General features: G+C 36.9%; 1 protein-coding gene across 1 annotated transcript in view; it reads right to left on the bottom strand.

The window, feature by feature from the left end:
• Position 1: 1 nt before the first annotated feature.
• SerT (Serotonin transporter) overlaps positions 2-24,766 on the bottom strand; it is a 135,839-nt gene continuing 111,074 nt past the window's right edge. The window contains exons 11-14 of the mRNA XM_089105388.1: positions 17,798-17,943; positions 5,143-5,343; positions 2,110-2,277; positions 2-229 (exon numbers count right to left, since the gene is read on the bottom strand). Coding sequence (XP_088961514.1) covers positions 134-229; positions 2,110-2,277; positions 5,143-5,343; positions 17,798-17,943 — 611 coding nt within the window. The 3' untranslated portion in view covers positions 2-133. The remainder of the gene's footprint in view (positions 230-2,109; positions 2,278-5,142; positions 5,344-17,797; positions 17,944-24,766) is intronic.

Here is a 24,766-nt window from a genome sequence, read left to right as displayed (position 1 = left end):
ACACACGTAAAACATTTATTTGACATGTAAAAAATTAAAACATAACAATTAATTATTTTTAAAAAATTGCCAAGAAGTTTCAAATGGCTGATTGAAATTCCTTGAGCAAGGCCAGATAGTAATTGGCAGTGTTTCAAACGTGTGTTCCATAAGACCCTTCTGCGTTCTGGTTTATATGTGTCGTAGCGTGGATCTTCTCATCACGCACTATGAACGAAGCTCGCAATCTCTAAAAAAAGAGAAAAAAAAATCTAAGTCTATCTGGGTTATCGTTTAGGCATATATATATTATGTTGTTTTATGTTTGTTTGATTTTTATAAAAAAGCTTTCAAGTCATGTGGTTCGCCCTACACCCATTAAATTAGAATCCAGAAAAAGGAAGTTCGAGGAGGTGATGAATTAATTCAAAAAGTGATCTAAAAGCATTTAGAAAAACGGCTGATCAGTAAGACTGAAACAAAAAAAAAAGAAACAGAAACTGGTCACCTGTTTGAACTTCCAAAAGCAGTAATACCGTGTTTCTCTTTTTCCAACAGACAAAATAAAAGCCTAAAATTATTGCATCACGTAGGCTGTTGATATTGATGGAAAATCTCAAGGACATGTCTTTCCTTGGACCAGATAATAAATCTATTAAACATAATGCCTGGACTGCCAAATAATAAGGTTGAGTGGCTTCTTGGCAAGTCAGTTCCCATAAGTCCTATGGCAATGAAAACCAACCATTAGTTGTAACAAAGAAAAGGTAAAGAACATGGCACTGGAATTTACAGTCCCTACCGGTGGTGCTCATGTCCGTTTCATTGCCCTTCAGCCAAGAAGTGGAATTGGGGTTGGGGGCCAGTCACCCTGTGCTTTCACACACCCTTCCTGTTTACCTTTCACAGATTTCTCCAGTTACCTATTTAGAGCTAGGTCGACTCTGGGTGAGCTTACCTAGAGTCACGCCACTGACCCCCGTTCCAAACCAAATAACCATTGACACCTGGACTCGAACCCTACTCTTAATGGACAAATTATATCTAGTCTACCGGCTAACCACTCGATCATCATCATTAGCAGCTAAACTCTAAAAAACAGAAGTGCGAAAACAGACATATGCAAAGCGTTAAATTTTCTACGCTAATCCCAAATATATAACTTTTATTAAGTTTAAAGTTACTTTTCAAAAGCTAATGCTGTGAGATCTTGCACAATTTTAGAATAGGAAGATAAGTTATCTTACGAAGGCAGAAAATTCCCTAAAAGTTGTTAGAATAAACAATATCTGTGTCTGGTAAAATTTCTACAGGGGTTTGTGAAAAACAAACTTTTACCTTATGTTTCTGACACTATGTTTTATCTGATGGATCTTATGAAAAAATACAGTTAAAGCTACTATATTTACGCAGTTAAAACACAATTAAAGCTACCGGATTTTGTCCAACTTAACAAACAGACCCTGAATACAAAAAAAAACAAAAAACAAAAAAAAACTGGTAATAGCCTAGACATTTTAGTTGCTTGACGTTATGAACTTAATTTTGGCACTTTACTGAATAAATAATAAGTTTTTTGTTTTTTCATTTGGGGTCCTCGCATATTATTTAATCTGAATTCGCTACTGTTCTACGCTAACATAAGCTTTGTAGACTTGTCAGTCCAATCCAAAACACTTACGTTAAAGTCATTTTAGCAAAGTTTAAGTGAAAAAGGCCTTATTTAAATTGATTTTATTCCTTTATATTTCTCTTTGTTGTAAAGGTTTCGTAGAGAACGTCGAGAACGGAAAATTCGATATTACACGATTTTATGCGTGTATTTAAATAAAAAAAAAATCAATTAAAAGCAAGGTCTTTTCACTCTTTGACTGTTTCCACAGTCATGATTTTGGTAAGTCTACCTGTTTTGTCCCACGCCTTAGGGATCAAGTTGAAAATTTCAAGGAAAGCTTTTTCGAGGAGGGGGGGGGGTCCAGGTTGACTTTAAATTTTGTGCTGAGGGAGGGCCAAAACAGATTTCCTCCGATATTCACAAAAACGTATATGCTACGGGATTTTTATTTTTGTGCCAGTTGCCCGACCGGTTTCACTGCTAGTTGAGAAAACAAACGAGTACAAAGAACTTACTTTTCTAAGTGATCCTTTTTCTGAAAGTATTTTATATATCATATAAGTAGGTATACAAGCCAGAGGGATGGCTGTTAACGTCCATCCAACATGTAATGCCCAGTACGGATACTTGTAAGTTGCTGTGTCCAATTCAACTGGCTCGAATATTGAAAAGCAAAATATTATCTGAAACAGACGTTTCGCTTAGTTTGTCTTTTCCTTCTGCGTATTAATTAAAAAAAAACTTTTCCCAAAAAGAAGTTTTCAAGGAAAAGTAAAGAGCTATCCAAAAAGAAGTTTTTCAAGGAAAAGTAAAGAGCCATAAAAAGCCTATGACTGTAGGAATAAAGGCAAATAATATTCAAAACCGAAAACGAACAGAAATTACAATCAATGGATAAATGAAACCCTAAACGAACAAAAATTAAAAACAAAAATCAGATTAAACATAATGATGACGGTTAATGCTATAGATAAATCGTCGAACGAACAGAAGCTAAAATAGATAATGAATTCTAACTTTCATTTTGAGCTCCCTCTGTTTTCAGTGGGGGAAACTGTGCCCCTTAGCAATTTTTTGTACATTATGATGCTCTTGGCCCAAAGACTTGCGGCTGTAAGTTTCAAACTGATCAGGGACAAAAGTTCGTTGGCCTGTGTTCAGGGCTAACCTACCCCCCCCCTCACAAAATCAAAATGTGTAACCATTTGGATCTGTAGAACGCTGCCTGAAAATTTCGAGATAAAAACTAATTGTAGACAGTAGAAGAGAAACCCAAAATTAATAAGAACAAGTCGCCCGTCTTCTATTATAAAACCCGTGCGTAATTGAAAATTTGAATTATTTACGGCGTCTGCCTCTGGGGATGTAGGGTCATGCCATTCCTGGATGCTTATTTATTGGACCCTATAACTATTTGAATAAAATGGTCACCTCAAAATTTTATTCGGACGTTTTGGATGGCCTGGTTGCAAAAAAGGGCACAGGATGCGGGCTGGAAGGCCCGCATCCTGACGCAGGCTGGATGGCTTCCATTAATAAACAATTCACTCGCAAATGGAGCCCCCCCCCTCTAATGGTTCCATTTGTAGCCAAAGGAATATCTAAAAACTGAAAGAAACTACTAAAATAGTGAAATCCTTACTTTATAAATATATAGGATGTTTTCATTAATTAGACTATCATGTTTTCTTCCATTATAATACACTTATTAAAATGATTTCAAATAATACTTTTATAAATTACACACTCAAATCACACACGGAGTTAAATTGCAAACTGAGAAGATAGGTGCTAGAAGGTCTGTCTGCATTGATTTAACGAAGAAATATATTATTTGGGCAATAAATATGGAACCATCAGGTGGGGAGGGGGGGTTGCATTTGCGAGTGAACTGATTATTATATTTAAAAAGAGCATACAAAAAGGAATCAAGTAATACGTTCACCTTGTCCCTATCTCAATTATGGAATCTCTTATATATTGACCAAAGGTTTACGACCACTCCTTCGATACGATGTGGCAGTGTTAAACAAAAAGTATGTAACGCATTGAAAGCATATGGCTCATTTGGGTTTCGACTGAACTATTTTAATGATTTCTTAATGAAAAAAGTGACTTAGTAGTAGAATGTGTCTTGAAATAGTGGCTCAAAGTTTGCCCAAAAGGTAATTCGACAAATGTCAGTTTAGTATGTCTATAAGATAGTTCTAATATGGTCAGGCTTTTCTGTTGAAGGATAAGACTCATTGAAATTGGAATTTTTTTTCAAAACTATTTACCTTGAAATTTCGAAGGGTTTGGGGCTCTTCTTACCAACTCTCTTCCTCCTCGGTCAAGGGGCTATATTTGCATTTTGGTAATCAGCTAATTTTAATGTGAAAATGGATAAAACAGGAAGAAAAATAGCTGGTACAAGGATTGCCGATTACCGGTAGATAATTTTCAAGTAACACTTCGAAAATATGTTTTACCATACTGACTCGGCAACGTTGCTAAACTTCCGACAACGAAATAAAACCTCAAATAGAAATATTTCCTAACAAATAATAGCAGGAATAATATGGGGCTAACAAGATGTTACAGGGTTCTCTATAACAAATTTGAAAGGTCAGTAGACCAAGGAGCTCATGTAACTTCAGTAACACTCAGTAACTTCAGGGGCTCATGTTCAAGTTAGTTCAGCAACACAATTTTCTAAGGTAGTATTGTAAAATCAGCAGTTCTAGACAATATTTGGAAAGATTACGCTCCTCTAAAACCACTTTTACTCCAAACCATAACAAATTTTCATATCGTGGGTTTGTGACTGCCAGGATAACTAAAAATAATCACCATAAGATGATTTCCTTTTACCCTCATATCCGAAATGAGACAGATGGCGGTTTGACTTTCAAGCCATCAGGGGTTGTACCACAGGCATAAGTAGAATAATTTTCCAATAATGAGCACTCCCGTAAGAAAAAAAATCAGGGGAAGAGGGAGGGACAACCGTTTGAAAAGAAGTTGATTGTCAGAAAAGTGTCACATTTTCCAGTTCGTCACAAAATTCTACACTGTTTAATTTGGCTGTCTATGATAACGGGACTAATGTCCCTCCCCCTTCTCGCGTGAGAATTCATATTTTCTCCTCTTATGCTAGATTCTACGGTAATATCGCTACAGAATGTTAAGTTATTTTGACACCAGGCGACTGGCTGAAGATAAAATGTGCAGGTTTGAAAATAAACTGCCGTCAATTATGTCCTTTATAATGGTTCGTCACTTAAGTTTATCTCGTTTCGTCTCAGCATGAATTTAAGCTGGAAATTTCTGTTGTCAAACAAATCGTAAAAGAAAAAATCTGGCCCACTTGGCGCTTGGAAAGATTAATTTTGACACCCTTGCTCTAGGAATTCTTTAAGTATGACACATGTAAGTTAAAAGTTACGTCGTCTGACAGCGACGGGCGTGGAAACTAATTAAAACGAAAATACATAGCGACCTTGACCTCACTTTTGCTCTGTTCCCAGAACTGCAGGAGTAATTTAATTGAATAATACAAGACTTACAAGTATAAATATTGGACTGACGTACGTCCAACAAATTCTCCAGAAAATGCCTGGACGAAAACCAAGCATTTCTTCAATGTCATCTGCAAATCGCTCTGTTCCATAAAACCAACTGACACCAATGGCCTCAACAAATACAACAAACAAAATTGCGATGCTTGGGCCGTATGCGTTAAGTAGCTCAACTAAGTATGTGCCTCCCTGAAAAAATTCCTTGATTTAAAGACTGTAATAATTCCCCAAACGGTGTCTGTTCTAATGTTAAGAGAAATCGCCCATTTGTTGTTTCCAACGAACAACAAGATAATCAGTCGTGTATGAAACAAAAAATAAAAATATATCTTTGCAGAATGGACAAAAGGGATCAAAAGAGCTTATCTGGATGAGGACAAAGAAGCCCTTGAAGATAGAATTCATAAATTAATTTAAGAGAAATTAATAGACCAATAACTAAGTTCAAAAAAATAAAACAAGTAAAGAAACAATGAGCTCATACATAATATTTTCTGGTAACCCTCCCCAGCTGTGTTACCAATATTAACAAATCCTACCATCAAATACATATAAAATCAAGTATGGCAGCAGACGTTCGGGCCATCTGTTATTTCACTTAGATGCTGAGGTCGTCGCCCCTCGCATGCTTGCTGTCTTTTCCAGGTGTTTCAATTTTTCGGCTTTTTGTTTTGTTTTTTCTTTTTTTTTCAGTTTATATTGTCAGATTTCCATAGCCTATTTCCATTCCAATATTAATCAACAGCCTAAATACATAAAAAATATTTATCCAATGCCATCTATGGAAAGGTCATTTTTCATGATATCACATTTCCATTTTATATTTGGTATATAGATTAGTATTTTCGTGCCTTCAGCAGAGGCGTCACTAGCCAAAATGTTTGTGGAAGAGGGTTGTAGGTTGTACCGACTGGCTGGTAATTTTTACCAAATGATTTATTATTATTATTATTTATTTTTAACCCACACTATACAGAGGTACAATACGTGGAGTATCACGAGGAAAAACACAAAAAATGCGACAGAAGACAATATATAAATCAAAAATTACCAAATTACAGTGTAACACATAATAATTTAAAAGAAACGAGAGCAAAAAAAAAACGTGAAAGGAGGAAAAAAAAAAAAAAAAAAAAAAACTGACAACTTGCAGAATCTAATAAGCAGGCATTAATATTATAATTATTTGATTTTTACTCACTCTTTACAATTCTAAATTGTAGAATGACCAAACAGAGAAAAACAACTAAACAAATAAAACAAAAATAACTTGCGACTGAAAAAATCTGATAAGGTGATGGTGCGTAGAAAAACGGATACAAGCAGTATTTGAAAGTTTTCTGTGTAGGGCTTCCAGTTTTTCAGTAATATTAGGAACAAGAAATTTATTAATAATTGCCCGGTTTTTGGTCCAAGGTGGAAGAAACAACAAAAATTTACAAAATCTAAAATAATTAATCCGGATTCCTTTTAACTCAGTTTTCTTCAGAAGGAGAAAAATTCCAGAAGCAAAAAGAATTGAATGGTCACAAAAAGTTGAGTAGAGCTTGGCTAACGCGAGTTTATTATATTTACCTCTATTGGCAACAATCGTAGCATATCCTAATTTAATTTTCATATTAATATTTGAGACTGTGCGCTGGCGCAAGCTCGGAAGACTATTAGTAATAGAAATACCGAGCCATCGAAGAGAATCTACGAGAGGGATAGTAAAGCCACTACAGCGAAGGGAAGTACTAGAAATATTATTAAAAGAAAGAAATTTACATTTATCTACATTATGAGAAAGGCCTATGTCTGAAAAAGAAGTAGCAACACGAGAAACCATGTTAGATAAACTAGTTTTAGTACGGCTTATAAGAAGCAGATCATCAGCGTAAGCCAGGTAGGAAACATCAGAAAAACCGGAGAGATAGGTAGCCGAAATCTTTGCCAGAACTCCTGAAATACACAAATTAAAAAGGGTCGGCGATAAAACTCCACCTTGCCTTAAACCTCTTTTCAATTTAATATTAGATGCCGGCACAGATTTCAGCCGAAGAAAAGAATTAGAGTACCAGTACCGAAGAAGCAAAATAGCCGATAGATTGACACCGTAACCACGAAGAGCAGAAAAAAGCTGACTATGACATACACTATCAAAAGCTTTTGATGGATCTAAAGTACAAAAATATATACTCCTTCCCTTAGAAGAATTTTCAAGGAGCAAAGAAGATAATACACGATCTGCGTGTTGACAACCTACTCCGGGCTTAAATCCAAACTGGTTATCTCTCTCAAGCATATTATTAGTCACAAAAGGTATTAAAACATGCTCAAGAACTTTACTAAAAGTGCAAGAGACAGTAATAGGTCGGTAAGAAGAGCAAATAAATGAGAATTCCCCTTCTTTAAAAATTGAAGAGACAGTACCACACAACAAACTCTCCGGTACACTAAAATCACAAATCTACATCTGGAGTAGCATACGGATACGGTTAATAAGGGGGGGATACCTCTAATAAAAGGTGGAATCTCGATGTACAGTAATTATCAAGATTATCTTATTCAATTTTTTGAATTGCTTCAATTAATGATGAAAGAGAAATCGGAACACAAAGATGCTGAGATAGAGGGGTCATAAAAAAAGCACAAAGAGAATGAGAATACAAAGAATGCACATGGTAATTAACATTAGAAAAAATAGACGAGTAAGGGTCATGCCAAGCAGATGCAGGAATACAATCACTATTTGGTACATCACTTCTAATCGACTCAGAATTAATAACTTTTCGCCATTCTCTCTTTGATACTGGAAAATCCATACCACGATAACGCATAGACTTAAGATATTTTTTATATTCACTGCGGGTCTTAACGCTTAATGTCAGAAACAATACCACAGGACGGTCTATCACATTCATTCAAAACTTTTAACCAAAACTTAGCTTTATTTTTCAAAGTTTTTAAATTAGGATCTAAAGACCAAATAGGCTTTTGCGTACCACGTCTAACACGTTGCAGCGGCACTGCAACTGCCTCGGCATCTTTTAAACATTTAATTATTTGATTATAATAGCAATCCAGGTCCTTTTTGCAATTCCCGTGTATAGAGCTCTGAAGCAGATGATAGGGAACTCGTATAGCAGACAGCAGCCTTGTTAGTGTAAACGCATAAAGAGGAACATCAGCTTTCTTCCAATTACTTTTTTCAAACCATTTTGAAGACTGGGGTACTTTGCAGAAACTTGCAGGGTTTAAATTCAGCGTAAGAGTAAGTGAGATAGGAGGATGGTCTAAGTCTTGTTCTTCAGCATGTACAAACACTATTGATGTAATAATACTAGGTGAGCAAATAATGTGATCAATATTGCTCTTACTGCCTGAATGGTGAATATAAGAATAAGGATGAGTTTTGGGTATAATATTATAAGATGGAAGGCAATCCAACAACAAATCACATCTCACTGATGAGTTATTTATATCCGTATTGAGGTCACCAATGATCATATAATCTAGAGAAATAGAAAGAATTTTTTCCACTAGAAACTTCAACATGTTACAGGCTTTAGCAAATCTAGCCATCGATCTAGAGGAACGGTCATCATAAGGCATATAAGAATTAATGAAAACTATAGTGCCCATACGAACAGCCAAAAAAAAATCATCCGAGTAAAAAATCACCGGCGAAACCAAATTAGGATTGTGCTTAAAAACACAAGCTAGTCCGCCGGATGGCCGGCCTCTTGTAGCTCTGGCAGTAGTAAAAACACATCATGATGAAGGCTGCGACGCAAAACGTTAATGCTAGAGTCTGTAAGAAGATGCTCCTGTAAACAAACCAAATCAAAATCATAGTAGAACTCATCAATAACGAAATCCTTATCCTTTTTACCATTAATATTAAAGGATATTATTGAAAACTCCAAAGTCATTGCAAAAAGTGGGAGCGCGACATTAGTTCCTTAGATATAGGGCAGGACAAGCTATATGAAGTATGATTTTTACCACAGTTAGCACACTTGGGAGCAGCACTACAAGGACTATCCTTAGTAGAAATATGTGGCCCAGCACATCTGGCACATTTCGGGACATTGCTGGTGCCAGCACTTTGAAAGTGATCGTATGATCGGCATTTGAAGCAGCATTTAGGTATTTCTTTAAATACGTGACTTCGAAAAAATTCATATCCCACTTTTATTCCTTCTTTTAAATAAGCAGACTGAGTGAAGGAGACTTCAAATTCCAGCTTGACTGACATAGTCAGGCCCAGTCGATTTGTACTTATTATACCTTGCAGTCTATTAATAACTACAAGGTTAAAATCAACTGGGAAACCTCTGAGAATCCCAAAAAATTGCTTGAATCGTACTTTAACTGTGGCTCCGGTAATAAAGTCCTAAACGGATGTACAAAAATCTTCAGTTGCAAATTTATCGATATTGACATACGAGCTGTCATTAACAGGTTTTACACTAAAAACTAATTCATGCCCAGCTATTTGATTGAGAACAGATTTGCGTTTAATCGGATCAGACAGATCTGAAGGCACTTTAGAGACAATAACTGTCGTATGAGTGTCAATTGCTGGGGTAGGTTTCGGAAGTTGAGGAAAATTCAACTGATAATTGTCAAGTTTCCCTGACATTTCAACAACCAATTGTTGTAGCTCATTAAACTTAGAGAGTAAAGAAGTATAAGCATTTGCAGGGAGACATGGCACCTCTGTAGGTCGCTTTATCACAAACGTAGGTGCAAAAGTGTCACTACTGTCAAGAGATCTTAACAGAGAAATAATGTCACTAAAATGATTAGAAAGTGCATTGTTCCCCTTACGTACTGGGCAATCCGATTCAGGTGCACTTATTTGCCACAGTAAACTTTTAGCTTCTTTGACTATATTCACGTCAAAAAACTCCATACCATGTCTTTTAATAATATCCTCCTCAATTCCGCTTAGCAAATTGCTTTGAATAAAATTCAGAACAGGAGAATATACAAGTTCAGGCATTTCGTCGGAGCTTTTCATGGCTATCGCACTCACCACAAATTAAAAAGTCTCAATATTAGTTCAGGAAAAAATACTGAGTTAATAAATATCGAAATATAGGTCAAACTAAAAACACAGTAGATTCCATTTTATAATCCTCTTAACTCAGGTCATCAACTAATTTGGAATAAATTATGACCTCACCAAAATAAATCCAGACAGGAATAATATCCAATTCAATTTTGATGTTACCTCACTGAACTCTGAAACGAAATGAAACTATGAGAAGATCTAGCATGAAAACAGATTTTTCTGCTTTTGAACAGGAGCTGCAATACCAGATACCAGCTGTTAATTCTTCAATAGCCTTCTCTGTCAGCTTCTTCACCTTCACAATTGGTTCTAGGCCAAAGAGTTTTGGTTGATCCACACCACCAGTACTGCACACAGTACATTGAATTATCAGATATTTTTAATAGGTTAGGCTGATATTGTTATTAAAATCACTTCATCTTTTTTTCTTTGTTTTACTGACTAAGACCGATCTTCTTATATACATTCTACGTCATTTATGTCAATTAGGCCTTTTTCCTAATAAAAAATTAGCCATTAAAACAGTGGCGCCTTCTCCCCCCCCCCCCCATACGTAAAGCCCTTGGCCTTTAGAATTATCGGCAGAATATTACAAGTTTCTAACTTATGAATGAATGAATGTTCTTTATTACCCATCTATAAACAAAAAAAAGAAAACGATGGAGTACAATAAAAGAAAGGAAAACAAAACAAATATGTCATAAAGATATACACAAATTACTAAAAATACCAAATCTAAAATAGTGCGCCCTTCCACCGGTGAGAAGAGGACTGGTTACTCAGTTTCTGAAACTGTTCGTCCCCGGCCTGAACCGGTTCCAGCACACCAAAACGGTTAACGATGTACCTATTCTTGAACCAACGAGGGGCCTGAAGCAAAACTTGGCGTACTTAAAATAGCACTTTCGCAACACTCGCGTATCAGATTCAGTAAAAATGTCCCAAAATGGGGTCAAACATAGAATATAAGGGAGAGCCACACTTTTATAGATTCGCGAAAGGGCTTTCCGTTTCAGATTGAGCTGCGATGTAACAACACTAACATAAGCAATTCTAAGTTTGCGTTCAACATTCCGAAGCAAAAGTTTTCGTGTATTTTTAATCGAAGACCAATCGGGAGACCTAAATATGTTAGTACAGTGGTGAGTGCCACCTCACTATCACCTAGACAGACACTATCAGGAACATAACTACCGTGTAAATTAAAGAAAAGGACAGCGGACTTCGCAGCATTCATGCTTAGTCCTATTTGTAGATATCTATCAGATAGGTTATCAAACTTCTTTGAAGACTAGCTATTGATCGGCACGGATTTAACAGATCGTCCTTATAACAAAGCACTGGTGTATTGAAACGTAACTAATAGGTAGGCCAATCTGTACAGAAAGAGACGCGTAGTTGTAGATGATCGGTGATGTGATGGCTCCTTACTTTATTCCGACAAATACAGGGAGCTCACTTTCCAAAAGTACATTTCCCAGCTTCAAACCAATTTTTAGATGCCTATACATATAATATATTGGGAAAATTACATCAAGAATAACACCACGGCTATACAACTCCAACATGGCCTGCGAGTAGATAAGGGAACCAAAAGCATTCATAACATCGTATGCTCAGAGAACCAGAGTGCTCCCAGATGCTTCTGGGTATATTACAGAGACTTGTAAGGGCATGGAAGCAACCTAAACCCAACTGGAACCCGAACTGGAATGGTGGCATAATATACTTTTCTTTTAAGTGGTCAACAATCAGAAGCTCAAATAACTTTGCGAAAACGCTTGGCACAGTCACTGGCCTATATGATGAACATGATGATTTTGGTTTATGCTTTTTCATAATTGGGCTAGTCACTCCAATACATAAACTGTCTGGAACGACACCAACGTTAAACACCATTGGAAAAAGTAATGCAAGGTGGTTACAGAGGAGGTCGCTTGTGGCAATAAAATACTCAGTACAAATTCTGTCGGCGCCCGCCGAGGAGTCCTTCTTTCTAAGCTTCAACACAGCCTCCTTAATAGCAGACGGTGTTATCACAATATAATTTGGTTTTGGAATAGAATCAAGCAACGAATCTATCTCATTATCGAAAGAAATTTCTACACTCCTGTTGGGTTTTACAAACTAACTTCTGAAATGGGCAACCCACTCAGACTCCGGGATGCTATTGGGGCCCTCATGGTTCTGCTTCTTAGAAAGAGGACAATACTTCCAAAGGTAATTAGGGTCATTTACAATCTTCTCGGCAGTAATCGACATGACCGCCGCTAGATGCTCTTGCAGAGCATTCCTAAATATTCTCTTAGAATAAATCCGGACCGTATTTACAACCCCGGTCCTTGGCCTTTCGCACTCGTCCCAGAGCCGCAACCACCACTTCGCCGTAGCACAGGCCAACACTAGAACTGGGCTACTAGACCACCTGTATTTCTCACTCTTGCAACGTATCCGCCTCAATGGAATCGCGGCCTTATCAGCATATTTCAGTGCACATATTATTTGCTCACAGTACAGGTTTAGTTGTAACCTTAACTCATTTTCACTTAGGTTGATACTTAGCTGTAACGGATGGTATGGAACCTTCAGCTTCACTAGGATACGGTCGCAAGACTCGCGAAATTCTGGCACGCATAAGCTACTCCACATCTTCTTCAAGAACCACTTAGGTTGAGAGTCATCGGCTTTAGTCCCCACAACGAGTATCAAGACACATATAGGGAGATGGTCGCTGGTAGCCTGATCGTCCATTACTGTCACACATTGGACTGGGCTGCCTGAATACAGTACATGGTCCAGATGTGACGTAGTGCTATCCTGTGATATGTATGTGAAGTCCTTGTTCTTTCTAAGTCATGAGAATGAGAGAGGCAGCATATTTATAATAGTTTCAGAACAGGTTAGATCACAATTAAAATCACCTGTGATAACACATCTACGAAAAGAACGGAGGGTTTTCTTAGCAAATTTCTCTAGCCTCTGACAAGCGGAGGTGAAAGGGACCTCGGAGGATTGGTCACCTTAGTTAGTAGGTAAGTACACATTTATGACAGCAAGATCATTAAAAGTTACGGTGACAAAGCGTTCACTAACTTCTAGGGTTTGGAGTTGATACTTGCTTAGCACTACGAGGCCTCCGCTGGGGCGACCTCAGTTCTGCTGAAGACACTGTGACAAGAGCGTTAGGTAGGTCTATAAGGGGCAACCAGTCACAGGAAAGAAAATATTCTTGAAGGCATACGATACCGAATTGCTCTACCAGCGACTCTAGAAGAGGAAGCTTCTCACAAATCCCGCCGTTTATGTTCCAGGATACAATTGAAATACTCCTATGGCTGTCCATTTCTTGCAGTCAGCTACACTGTTGTGGGTTTTCTCAGACAACAATTGCTTATTTTCCGGGCTGCGAAGTGAATAGAAGTTACGCCTATTCGATTTGCAAGACAAACAGATAATGTTGCTTTCGCACGGAGAATCGCGCGGGATCATATGCCCCGGCTGAGCACAGTGACAACAAATCATTGCGTTCTGACAGTCTTTGGCCAGGTGGCCATCAGTTTTGTGACACCTGTGACATCCCTGGGAAGGAACAGAAAAGGATCAACTTTGCTTAGTTCGCATCCTATTTTTGATGGGTTTGCGATTGCATAATCCAAGTTCGCTTTATCGTGGAGCAATACCTTTAAAGTCCGTGAGTCGCCACATTTTTCTGCCTTGCTACACTTATGAATGAAAGAGCACAGATCATTCCGAAATTCAAGTGGGATGGGCTTGATAATTCCAACATATTGTTTTGACTTAATACTCACAGCTGCTTCTTGAGCGGATGCCTTGAATGATCTTGCTATCTTTTCAGCTAAGGGCTTATCGTTTACGAGTACCGTAAAATCAGATCTATTTCGTCTGACATCGATCTCATTCTTATCTTGAATGGCACCCCATACCGGAGTCAATTATGTTTTTTCTTGCTTCTGCTGTTGATAATGACTTAGTCGGATTTTTTACCACTCCGGGTTCTTTGCTAGACCCCCTATGAATGCCAAATACAGGCCCTTGGTTCAACTTATCCAGGGTCTTATCACCTTTCTTGCACATTTCTTGAATTTTTGATACTACATACACTCCGGTAAATTCTAAGGGAGCTGGAACCTCTTGAGGATCGTAAATCACAAATCTCGGCAAGATTTTCCGGTCCTTCGCACATCTTGTCAACATTTTCCCTATGCTAATAACATTATGTCCTCCCCTTTTACATGTCGAACACATCGCTCATCAAATTCGGATTCATCATACAGCATTTTTTCAAACAGTTCGTGGTAACGAACTGTAAGTAAGGAGCGACCCGGCTCAATAGTAACCAAAACTCTAAAAAACGGATTCATCAAAAGAATCGGATTTTTATGCTGATTTCAAATATATAAGTTTCTTACCTGTCAAAAGTTACGAGCCTGAAAAAAATTGCCTTATTTTCGAAAAAAGGGGAGAACACCCCTTAAAGTGATAGGATCTTAGTGAAAATCACACCATCAGATTCAGCGCATCAGAAAACCCTACTGTATAAGTTTCAAGATTCTATCTGCAAAAATGTGGAATTTTGTATTTTTTGCTAGAAGAAAGATCATGGATGCGTGTTTTTTTGTTGTTTTTTTTTCAGGGGTGGTCGTATCGATCAAGTGGTCTAGAATATCGCGAGAGGGCTCATTGGAATGGAAATTAAAAGTTCTCGTGCCCTTTTTAAGTTAAAAAAAAAATTGGAGGACAACTAGGCCCCCTCTTACGCTCTTTTTTTTCTCAGTCACCCGATCAAAATTTTGAGATAGCCATTTTGTTCAGCATAGTCAAAAATCTAATAACTATGTCTGTGAGGATGACTTAATCCCCCACAGTCCCCGGGGAAGGACTGTAATTTATGAACTTTACCCATTGTTTACATATAGTATTGGTTATTGGGAAGCATACAGACGTTTTCAGGAGGGATTGTTTCTACTGGGGGTCGGGGGGGGGGGGGGATAACGCGGTAGAATCTTTCCAGAGAGGATGTTTTTATGAGGGAAAATTTCTAGGAAGGGGGCGCCGAATTTCCCAGCATTATTTAAAATACGATCAGAAATTAAATAATAAAAACTACTTTTTCCAGCTGAAAGTAAGGAGCAACAATAAAACTTAAAACGAACAGAAATTATCACATATATGAAGGGGTTTTCCCCCCTAGTCAATACCTCGCTCTTTACGCTAAATTTTTTTTTAGTACTTTAAAAAGAGCTATCTATTCTAATTAAGCGGCCTTTCAAACAGTTCGTGGTAACGAACTGTTTGAAAAAGTCAGAAGAGACCCGGCTCAATAGTAACCGAAACTCTAAAAAACGGAATTTTGAAACCAATAGATACATCAAAAGAATCAGATTTTTATGCTGTTTTCAAATATATAAGTTTCATTAAGTTTAGTTCTACCCTTAAAAAGTTACGCGCCTAAGAAAATTTGCCTGATTTTCGAAAAAAGGGGGATACGCCCCCTAAAAGATATAGAACCTTAATGAAAATCACACCATCAGATTTAGCGTATCAGAGAACCCTACTGTAGAGGTTTCAAGCTCCTTTCTGCAAAAATGCAGAATTTTTTTTTTTTTGCCAGAAGAAAGATCACGGATGCGTGTTTTTTTTTTCTCCAGTGGTGATCATATCGACTCAGTGGTCCTAGAATATCACAGGAGGGCTCATTCGAACGGAAATTATAAGTTCTAGTGCACTTTTTAAGCGACCAAAAAAATGGAGGGCAACTAGGCCCCCTCCCATGCTCATTTTTTTCCAAAGTCACCTGATCAAAATTTTGAGATAGTCATTTTGTTCAGCATGGTCGAAAATATAACAACTATGTCTTTTATGATGACTTAATCCCCACAGTCCCTGAGGGAAAGGCTGAAAGTTATGAACTTTACCCAATGTTTGCATATAGTATTGGTTATTTGGAAGTATAGAGACGTTTTAAGGAGGGATATTTTCTGATAGGGGGGGGGGGAGAGTCGGGGGTTACGTGGGAGGATATTTCCATGGAGGAAGTTTTCATGGGGGAAGGGACATTGCTATGAAGGGGATGCCGGATTTCCCAGCATTATTCTAAAAAACGATCAGAAATTAAATAAAAAAAAAGAAGTTAGGAGCAACATCAAAACTTAAAACGAACAGAAATTATTACGTATATGATCTGAGTTCGCCTCCTAGTCAATACCTCGCTCTTTACGCCAAAGATTTTTAGTACTTTCATAAGAGGTTTTATTCCAATTAAAGTCCTTTTTGATTAAGGGGTTATTTTATAAAGAATTGGAACAGAATTCGAACTTTAGCTTAAAGAGCGAGGTATTGACTAGGGGGAGAACCCCATAATATACGTATTAAAAATATATGAATATAGAAGTTTGTTACCTAAGTTAATTCTTAAGTTACGTATATTTATTAATAATAAAAACGTTCGTAAATAAAATTAAACTACTTTCGAGGAAGCCATTTAACCAAATAAAAGTAAAATTAATATGCAAATTCTTTTTTAATTATTCATGCACGGTGAACCAAAATCAAAATCTGCATTAATTTAAAAACGGTCAAGAATTAAATTAAAAAAACAAGTTTTTTTAACTGAAAGTAAGGAGCGACGTTAAAACTTAAAACGAACAGAAATTTTCGACCATGCTGAACAAAATGGCTATCTCAAATTATTGATCGGGTGACTTCGAGAAAAAAATGAGCGTGGGAGGGGGCCTAGTTGCCCTCCATTTTTTGGTCACTTAAAAAAGGCACTAGAACTTTTAATTTCCGTTCCAATGAGCCCTCCCATGATACGATCACCCCTGGAAACAAAAAACAAAAAAAAAACAAATAAACACGCATCCGTGATCTTTCTTCTGGCAAAAAATGCAAAATTCCAAATTTTAATAAATAGGTGCTTGAAACCACTACAGTAGGGTTCTCTGATACGCTGAATATGATAGTGTTATTGTCATTAGAGTTATATAATTTTTAGGGATTCTTTCACCCTTTTTTCTAAAATGAGACAAATTTTTTCAGGCGCGTAACTTTTGATAGGTAAGGCTAAATTTGATGAAACCTATATACTTGAAATCAGCATAAAAATTTGATTCTTTTGATATATCTATCGGTATTAAACTTTAGTTTTTTAGAGTTTCGGTTACCATTGAGCCGGGTCGCTCCTTAGTAAGAACTGTAAAGTTCGTTACCACGAACTGTTTGATAACATAAAAATATTTTTTGCAAATGTCATTTTTGAAATAGTTTAAATAAATAAAAATTATTTATGCTATGTAATTTATGGAAATACCTTTTGTACTTCATGTCACTCTTCCACTTTCTGTTTCTTTTATTATTTTTGTTTCAGTTTTTATAGATTAATTTCCATTCTCATGGCTCCAGTATTATATGCAGAAAATTTCGAGTTTATAGATTTAATAATTTTTCAGCAGTCTGTCCCCTTATGAAACATCCTTAGCTCATGCCCCTCCTCCAAAAAAATTGTGAAATGCTTATTTCGTGTCTTCATAGAAGCGTTTGCAACCTAATATTTTGACTCACATATGTTGTAGTAGGTAGAGCTCCCAGGAATATCACCATTAGTAAAACTGCAACAAAAATCTCCCGATTTTTTCCAAGGAGTCGTGGATATTCATCACACAGTCCGGTAATCATGGCCTCTAGACCTCCAAATGTGCTATCAAGACCTAAAAAATATACAGTAAACAATTTTACGAAATTTAAAGTGCACTTAATTGGCTTAAATGTATGTGAAAAACCGTAACTAAAGGCACAAGTTGACTAAAAATAATGCCTTTATTTCGCTCGTTGATTGACACCATAAGCGTAGTCAAAGTTTCCAGATGATGGAGGGCTGGGTCTAAAGTAGGGGGCTTCTAGCCCCCAGTTAAACGGTTTCGGCTCTCTTTTATATAAAGAAAAATTACTAGCTTAACACTGTCTTTCTTTATTGTTTTTCTTTTCAAACAGTTCAAAGTGATATTAACATCCTAAACGAATACAAATAAAGACACAAAATACGTCAAAAAACTTAAAACGAACAGCGATTACCATGTAGGAATAAATGAAATCTAAAACGAACAAATATCAAAATTAATAATCAATTCAAACTTGAATCAAACAGGATTTAACACAAATAATAGTGAGATTACCATCATTCATAAGCTCTTTCTTGGTTAAACTTGTCATTCGTACTTTATTGATAACGGTTTTTATTCTGAACAGTGTATTTTTATTTGTCACAAAGCCAACACGAACAAAAAATCAAATCCCTATGCTATCATCGTTGTACAAATCGGACCTATCACAAATAAGAGTGAGGCACAATTTCATTTAGGCTTTACTGAAACTGATGTGTATTTTGAGCAGTGGGGTTTCTGTTTGTCAAAACCTCAAGAGATTAGAAGAAGAGAAAAAATATTTATAAAAATAATTGAAATAATGACACTTAATTTGATTTTGTTGTTCTAAAACGACTCTTTTGTCAAAACTTTTCCTTGTGATTTTAGTTAATTAATGAAACTCTGTATACGAACATTTGTCATTTTTGAATTTGTAATTTTTGTCATTTTCTGTTTAGTTTGTTGAAGTAATATTTTGAATTGGTGAATCAGCAAATGATTCACCAAGTGCTTTTACATACAAAGGAATATATTTAAAAGGAAGAAAGTATTAATGAAAATTTCCTGCGTTTCAGATTAATGAAACTAAACTGACTGTTTAAAATAGTCCTAAAATTATATACAAGTATAAAAGATTGAATTCCTCAAGTTTGAGAATTTTCGAATTTTCAATGGTACTTTATAAATGATTGATGTAAGTTTCAAGAGGATACAAAAAAAAAATTTAGCCCCATTTTCGAGGCCAATTTCTGAGAGCCCGTACTCCTGACCTAATTTTTTTGTGCTTATGGTTCCCTTGGCCCAAGAATTTACGAAGCTAATTTTCTAGCCGTTCGGAGGAAAAAAGATGTTTGACAAATTTTGAGCTCCCTAACACCCTCCCTCTTCCAACAAGAATATATAGCCCCCTTGGCCCAAGGAACGATCCCTTAGAGTTTCAAGCCATTCGGATATCCAAGATCAAGCATAGCATTCCTTTTCTATTATAAAACATTATCTGTAAATTGTTGTCAATTACGTAAGATAGGACCTTTTCTCCCAGAGGCGTAGTTGGGGTTTTCAAGACCCGGGGACAATGTCGGTTTTTGTGGCCCCACCGGCAGCACTTTAGAAGATCATAGTATTGACAAAAAAAACAAGCAAAAAAATTCAGTTTGGCGCCCCCTCAGAAGCTGTGCTTAGGGAAAGCCGTCCCCCTTGCCCTCCCATCTACACCCCTGCTTTCTCCTGGTGCTGCATAGGTTTTTTTAACCCCAGGAAACGTAGACCTTTTAGAAAAACGGCTAAATGAATTCTCTTATCCGATACGATTAATGGCTCTAGGGCTGCTGGAGGCAGAAAAAGATACACGAGAAGGATCGGTTTCCTCTGAACCACTTTTGACCCCTATAAAGGGCACTAGAACTTGCAGTTTCCAATAAAATAAGACCCCTTTCAAGTTTCTATGGCCACCTCTACAACACGAAGTAGCCGAGGGAAAAAAATAATGCACTGGAGGCACTTCCCTCTTTGGTACATTCCACTCTCTGTATTTTATAGACTACAGTAACCATCGATTCCTATGTGCCCGTCAGAGGTGGCGCAGAAACTAAACTTCTTATAACTCCACTTGGCGACAGGTTGTCTATGACCCATGCTTATGATTATTTTCATGCCTGTCATAGGCATGAAAATTCGTCATAGCATTTTCATGCCTATGACGAATTCCATGACAAATTCAATTCAATTCAAAAATTTTATTTCCTCCGAATACGAAGAGTAAAAAAAAAAAAAAAAAAAAATAAAAACCGCTAATCAACAGGCCATAAAATTATTTTAAATTATATAACAACAAATACGAAAAGGCTTTCAATCAAAATTACCAAACAAATTAACACTTCATTAAATAGATAATAAATTAACACTTCACAAATTAACACTTCATTCAAAAATTAAATAAAATAAAATAAATTAAGCTTCGTGCACAGCTCTATATAAATTCTGAGAAAAAACATTTAATTTGGATAAAAAATTCTTTTGCTTTTTCTCCAAAACATCAACAGGGTTTTTTATTTTATATGCATTCATTAAAAAAGTATTTGATTCAGATTTAGAAAAGCGGCAAAGGAACTTAGCAAAATTAAAAATTGTGGTTTTTACATGCTAAATATTAATAATTCTAAAAAACGGTATAAGCTATTAAAAAACTAAAATTTGAGGAAAAGCGACTGTATTATATACCCGAGCCAGTGATTTCCAAGAAAGAAGATCGCGAAGACAAATTACTGCCCCGAAACTAGACGCTTTTCTACTTTTAACTGCTTTAGAAATAGAAGCACGGCATAGAGCTAAAGTTGGTCCATAAGGCACACCAAGATATAAAAAAGATTCCAAAGGTTTTAAAATACTATCATAAATACGGACAGAAATTTCTGAATTAACGAGGTCATTAGCCTTAGGACCAAGAATTAAAAACTGACACTTTTCAGGGCGAAAACGAAGTCTATGCTCACTAAAAACCTTTGCTAAAAAATCTACATTTTGTTGAAGTGACTGAAGCGATCGACTCAAAAGGAGTAAATCATCTGCATAAGTAATCCACGACAGAACATAACCTTTACCATAAATAAAAGTCAACTGAATTTGATCAAATAGCCCCGAAACAGTAATATTGAAAATCGAAGGAGAAATAATGCTTCCTTGCCTCAGCCCCCTTCATAACTTAACATTATAATCACTAAACTGATTCTTCCACTTAATACGAATACGAGAGGAGCCATACCACTTTTTTAAAACCAAAACTACTTGTAGTGGGACATTATTCTCCAGAAGCGCAGTCATAGACCAAGAATGAATAATTGAATCATACGCCGCCGCAAAATCTAACGCAAGTGTGTAAACTCTATCCCGTTGCTTACAAAAGGATATTATTCTTGAAAGCAGGGTATGAGCAACATCCATGCTTAGACCCTTGCGGAACCCAATTTAATTCAGGCCTTGTTTACAAGACTCCAAATACTTTAATAAAACTAACTAAAAAACTTTGCTAATCTGACACGAAACAGTAATCGGCCTGTGATCAGAACATCGATTCGTATTCCCTCCTTTTTTTGAAAGGGGTGAAGTGGTAGCACGATAAAAGCTAGTTGGAAGAACTCCAGAAGAAAGAATAGTAGTAAAAAGAGTAGCGAGGAGAAGGATTGCTTTGGGGGATGCCCATTTTATATGGTTTGAATGTATACCATCATGATCAAAAGAATGCTTACTTTTTAGAGCTTTAATTGCTACCGTTACATCATAAACAGAAACAGAAATTTTACTATTTGGGCGGGGCTTTGAAATTTCTTCCGATAATAAAGAGTCAAGCCGTGATTCAATTGCCGCATCGCCGGATGAAAAAACTTGATTATAATGAGTTATCCAATCATCTAGTTTCAGAGAACTATTATAATCTGGTGAACAGTTGTTATTACGATTTCGAGAATTAACAAAACTCCAAAGCGCATTCCTATCACTAGTAATCCTTGAACAAATTTCATCATTAATCATTTCATTATGCAAACGCAACTCGGCCAGAGAAACGAGTTTAGTTAATTTCATACCATCATAAAATAGTCCGGATGGCGGTTTTCCCGCGCAATTCCAAAGGTAACAAGCTTGAGATGCATTCTTTTGGCTTTGCTTTAAAATCAGGTTAAGGTTCCAACCTAAAACATGAGATCCACGACGGAAAGAATCAGTCCTAAATGTTTTATTAGCCCCGACTTTTAAATTATGAACAATTTCAAGGTATAATAGATCAATATCAATTTGATCAACATCCTTAGAATAATTTACAATTATTTTAGCTAAAAGTGCATCTGATTCTTCATGATATTTGCACATTTTTTCCCGGTCCCAGATCATTTTATTTACAATTTGACTAGAACGATGAATAATTTTAAAAGATGGAATTTGAATATTTAAATGAAAAGAAAGGTAAAAATTGTCACTAGTAGGCATATCCAACCCAACATGAACAGGCTGTGGTAATAACGCTGCATTTGAAACCAGCACATGGTCTAGATTAGAGCAAGAACCAGAATTATGGACATGCGTAAAATCCGCATCTTTTGAAACTATAGTAAAAACCGAAAACAAAGATAAAAGAGCGGAAGAGCGGACATCAGAGATAGCAATGTTGCAGTTAAAATCCCCGCAAATAAGCCACTGGAAATCTGATGGAACTTTCGCCACAAATCGCGATAATTCTCAACATGCAAAATTGAAATCAAAATCCGAATCAATAGTATGATAATTTGTTGGTAAATAGCACGAAAAAACAATAATCCCTGGGATTCGAACAGCAACAAAATAACGATTAACGGCTAACACTGAAACTGGAATATTCTCTCGAATAAAAATGCAAACGCCTCCTGATGGGCGTCCACCTGTAGGTGTAGCTGGAGATATAAAACACTTAAACTGCTGCGACAGGCTCGAAAGAAGACTAGTAGAGTGGTCCAGAAGGTGATGCTCTTGCAGACACAAAATATCCAGATCGCGCAGCATAGACTGCAATACATGTTGTTTATCACCAAAACCATTCAGATTCAGAGATATAATCTTTGCACTAATCATTTTTTATTCTTTGCAACTTTTTCGGTTAACTGTTTGCAGCGAAAGCTAAATCCAGTATGCTCATGAGATCCATAATGGAAGCAACAAGGTTCATTCTGGCAAGGGTTGTTCCTAGAATGAGAGTGTCCACTACAAAGGCACTTGAGACAACGTTCCACGCTAGAGCAGCCTGACGATATATGCTCTAGCAACCCGCATTTGTAGCACATTCGTGGTAAAAACCTATAATCAGTAAGCCGGAAATGTTCGTAGCCAATGTGAATCCCATGACGCAAATAATGAGACTTAGCCGTCGCCGAATGGAAGTATACACGATATGATTTCGAAACACCAATGCGCTGTATCTCTTCGATACCTTGGTTAGAAGCACTAACATTCTCTGGATCTATCGGAAAGTCCACTCGTGATAATATACCGACAATTCTCGATTTGCGAACCTCAGTTTTACTGACCTTTTCATTCAAACAGGCTTTCAAGTTTTCGGCGTTTTGTCTTTTCGTATGAATGACCCATTTCTGTTGCTGGGATCCTGATTCCTTAGAAAGTGAACTCCACACTATACCATCAGCTCCATCCAACGATTTCAGAAAAGCTTCACGCTTTAAGGGATCATCACAATCTTGTGGTGGTGAATCTACTACAAGACCCACTGTTTCTGACTCGTTATTCAGCGGAGGCCAGGATTTATCATTGAGTTTTTCTTTATTTATACAGCTCAAAACCTCGCTCTGTGCTCCGTCACAACACTCTTTCACCAAAGCAGGAGTTTCCGCTACCTTACTTGTGACGTAATCAAGTTTATCGATAATGCTAAAAAGATCCCGGTCCCAGGTTTGAATGGCACGGCTAAAGTGAGCATTTTGATCCGTATCAATCGCAGGTATCCCATCACTTGCAGTCATAACGAATTTCAGATTTGGCAAGCGAGGGGTTGCATCCTCAGAAATAAGGATGTCTAAAATATCCTGTGACAGTCTTTGCTTAGCAGAGGGGCCGCGACGTGCAAGGAGTTTATGCGTGGGGTTCACTAGAGATGTTAAGAGGCTTCTAGCTTGATCAAGATGATCATTAGAATAGAAGTTTGTACACGAAGATATACTGGAGGCGGACGAAATTCCTGACTGTAGACAGTGGCGGAAAAAACTTAAAACTGGTGAATAAACAAGAGTTTCTGAAGGAGGCAGGATCTGCTGGGAAGCAGGTTTATTAGAAAAGGTCTCGCAGCAGTCAGAGCCCTGATATATTATAAGATTGTCTTTCTCAATGCTCTAAATTTCACAGTGGTTACGCCAGAGACGACCACAACCCCCAGCAGATGTGTTGCAAATAACTGTTCCTCTGGTTGCAAGACTGAGGCTCTCTTTGCAAACCTTGCACCCTGTCTTGTACAACTTTTCAGAAGTCACGGCAGCCATTTATCAATAAATAATGATAACATATACATATTAACTTGGTACTATGCGCTAAGGAAATGGAAGGGGGTTACCCTAAACCACTACCCTACCATAGCTTGAGTAAAACTATTACAAGATAAAATCTCTATTTACGGAAAGTGTTCTCCTTGGTAATCTTTTATCCAAAAATAACATTTCATAAACGCTCACAATCTATCACCGCGGATCGCGCCAAAATTGATTTCATTTCACATAGCATCCTCCTTTGCGCAATTTAATTTACTGTAATTTATTTCAAACTTAATCCTTATTCCAAACTGTAGCTGCAATTCAGGTTCTTTATTATTTCCCGGGTTTCGTTAAAAAGAAAAAGGAGTAGGAAGAAGACTTGAGGA

The sequence above is a fragment of the Artemia sp. Qi Xiang Cuo genome, chromosome 19 (assembly GCF_049724085.1).
Source record: "Artemia sp. Qi Xiang Cuo chromosome 19, ASM4972408v1, whole genome shotgun sequence".
Lineage (NCBI taxonomy): Eukaryota > Metazoa > Arthropoda > Branchiopoda > Anostraca > Artemiidae > Artemia > Artemia sp. Qi Xiang Cuo.
Note: the sequence above shows the minus strand (reverse complement) of the source record. Positions and strands in the feature narration are given on the sequence as shown.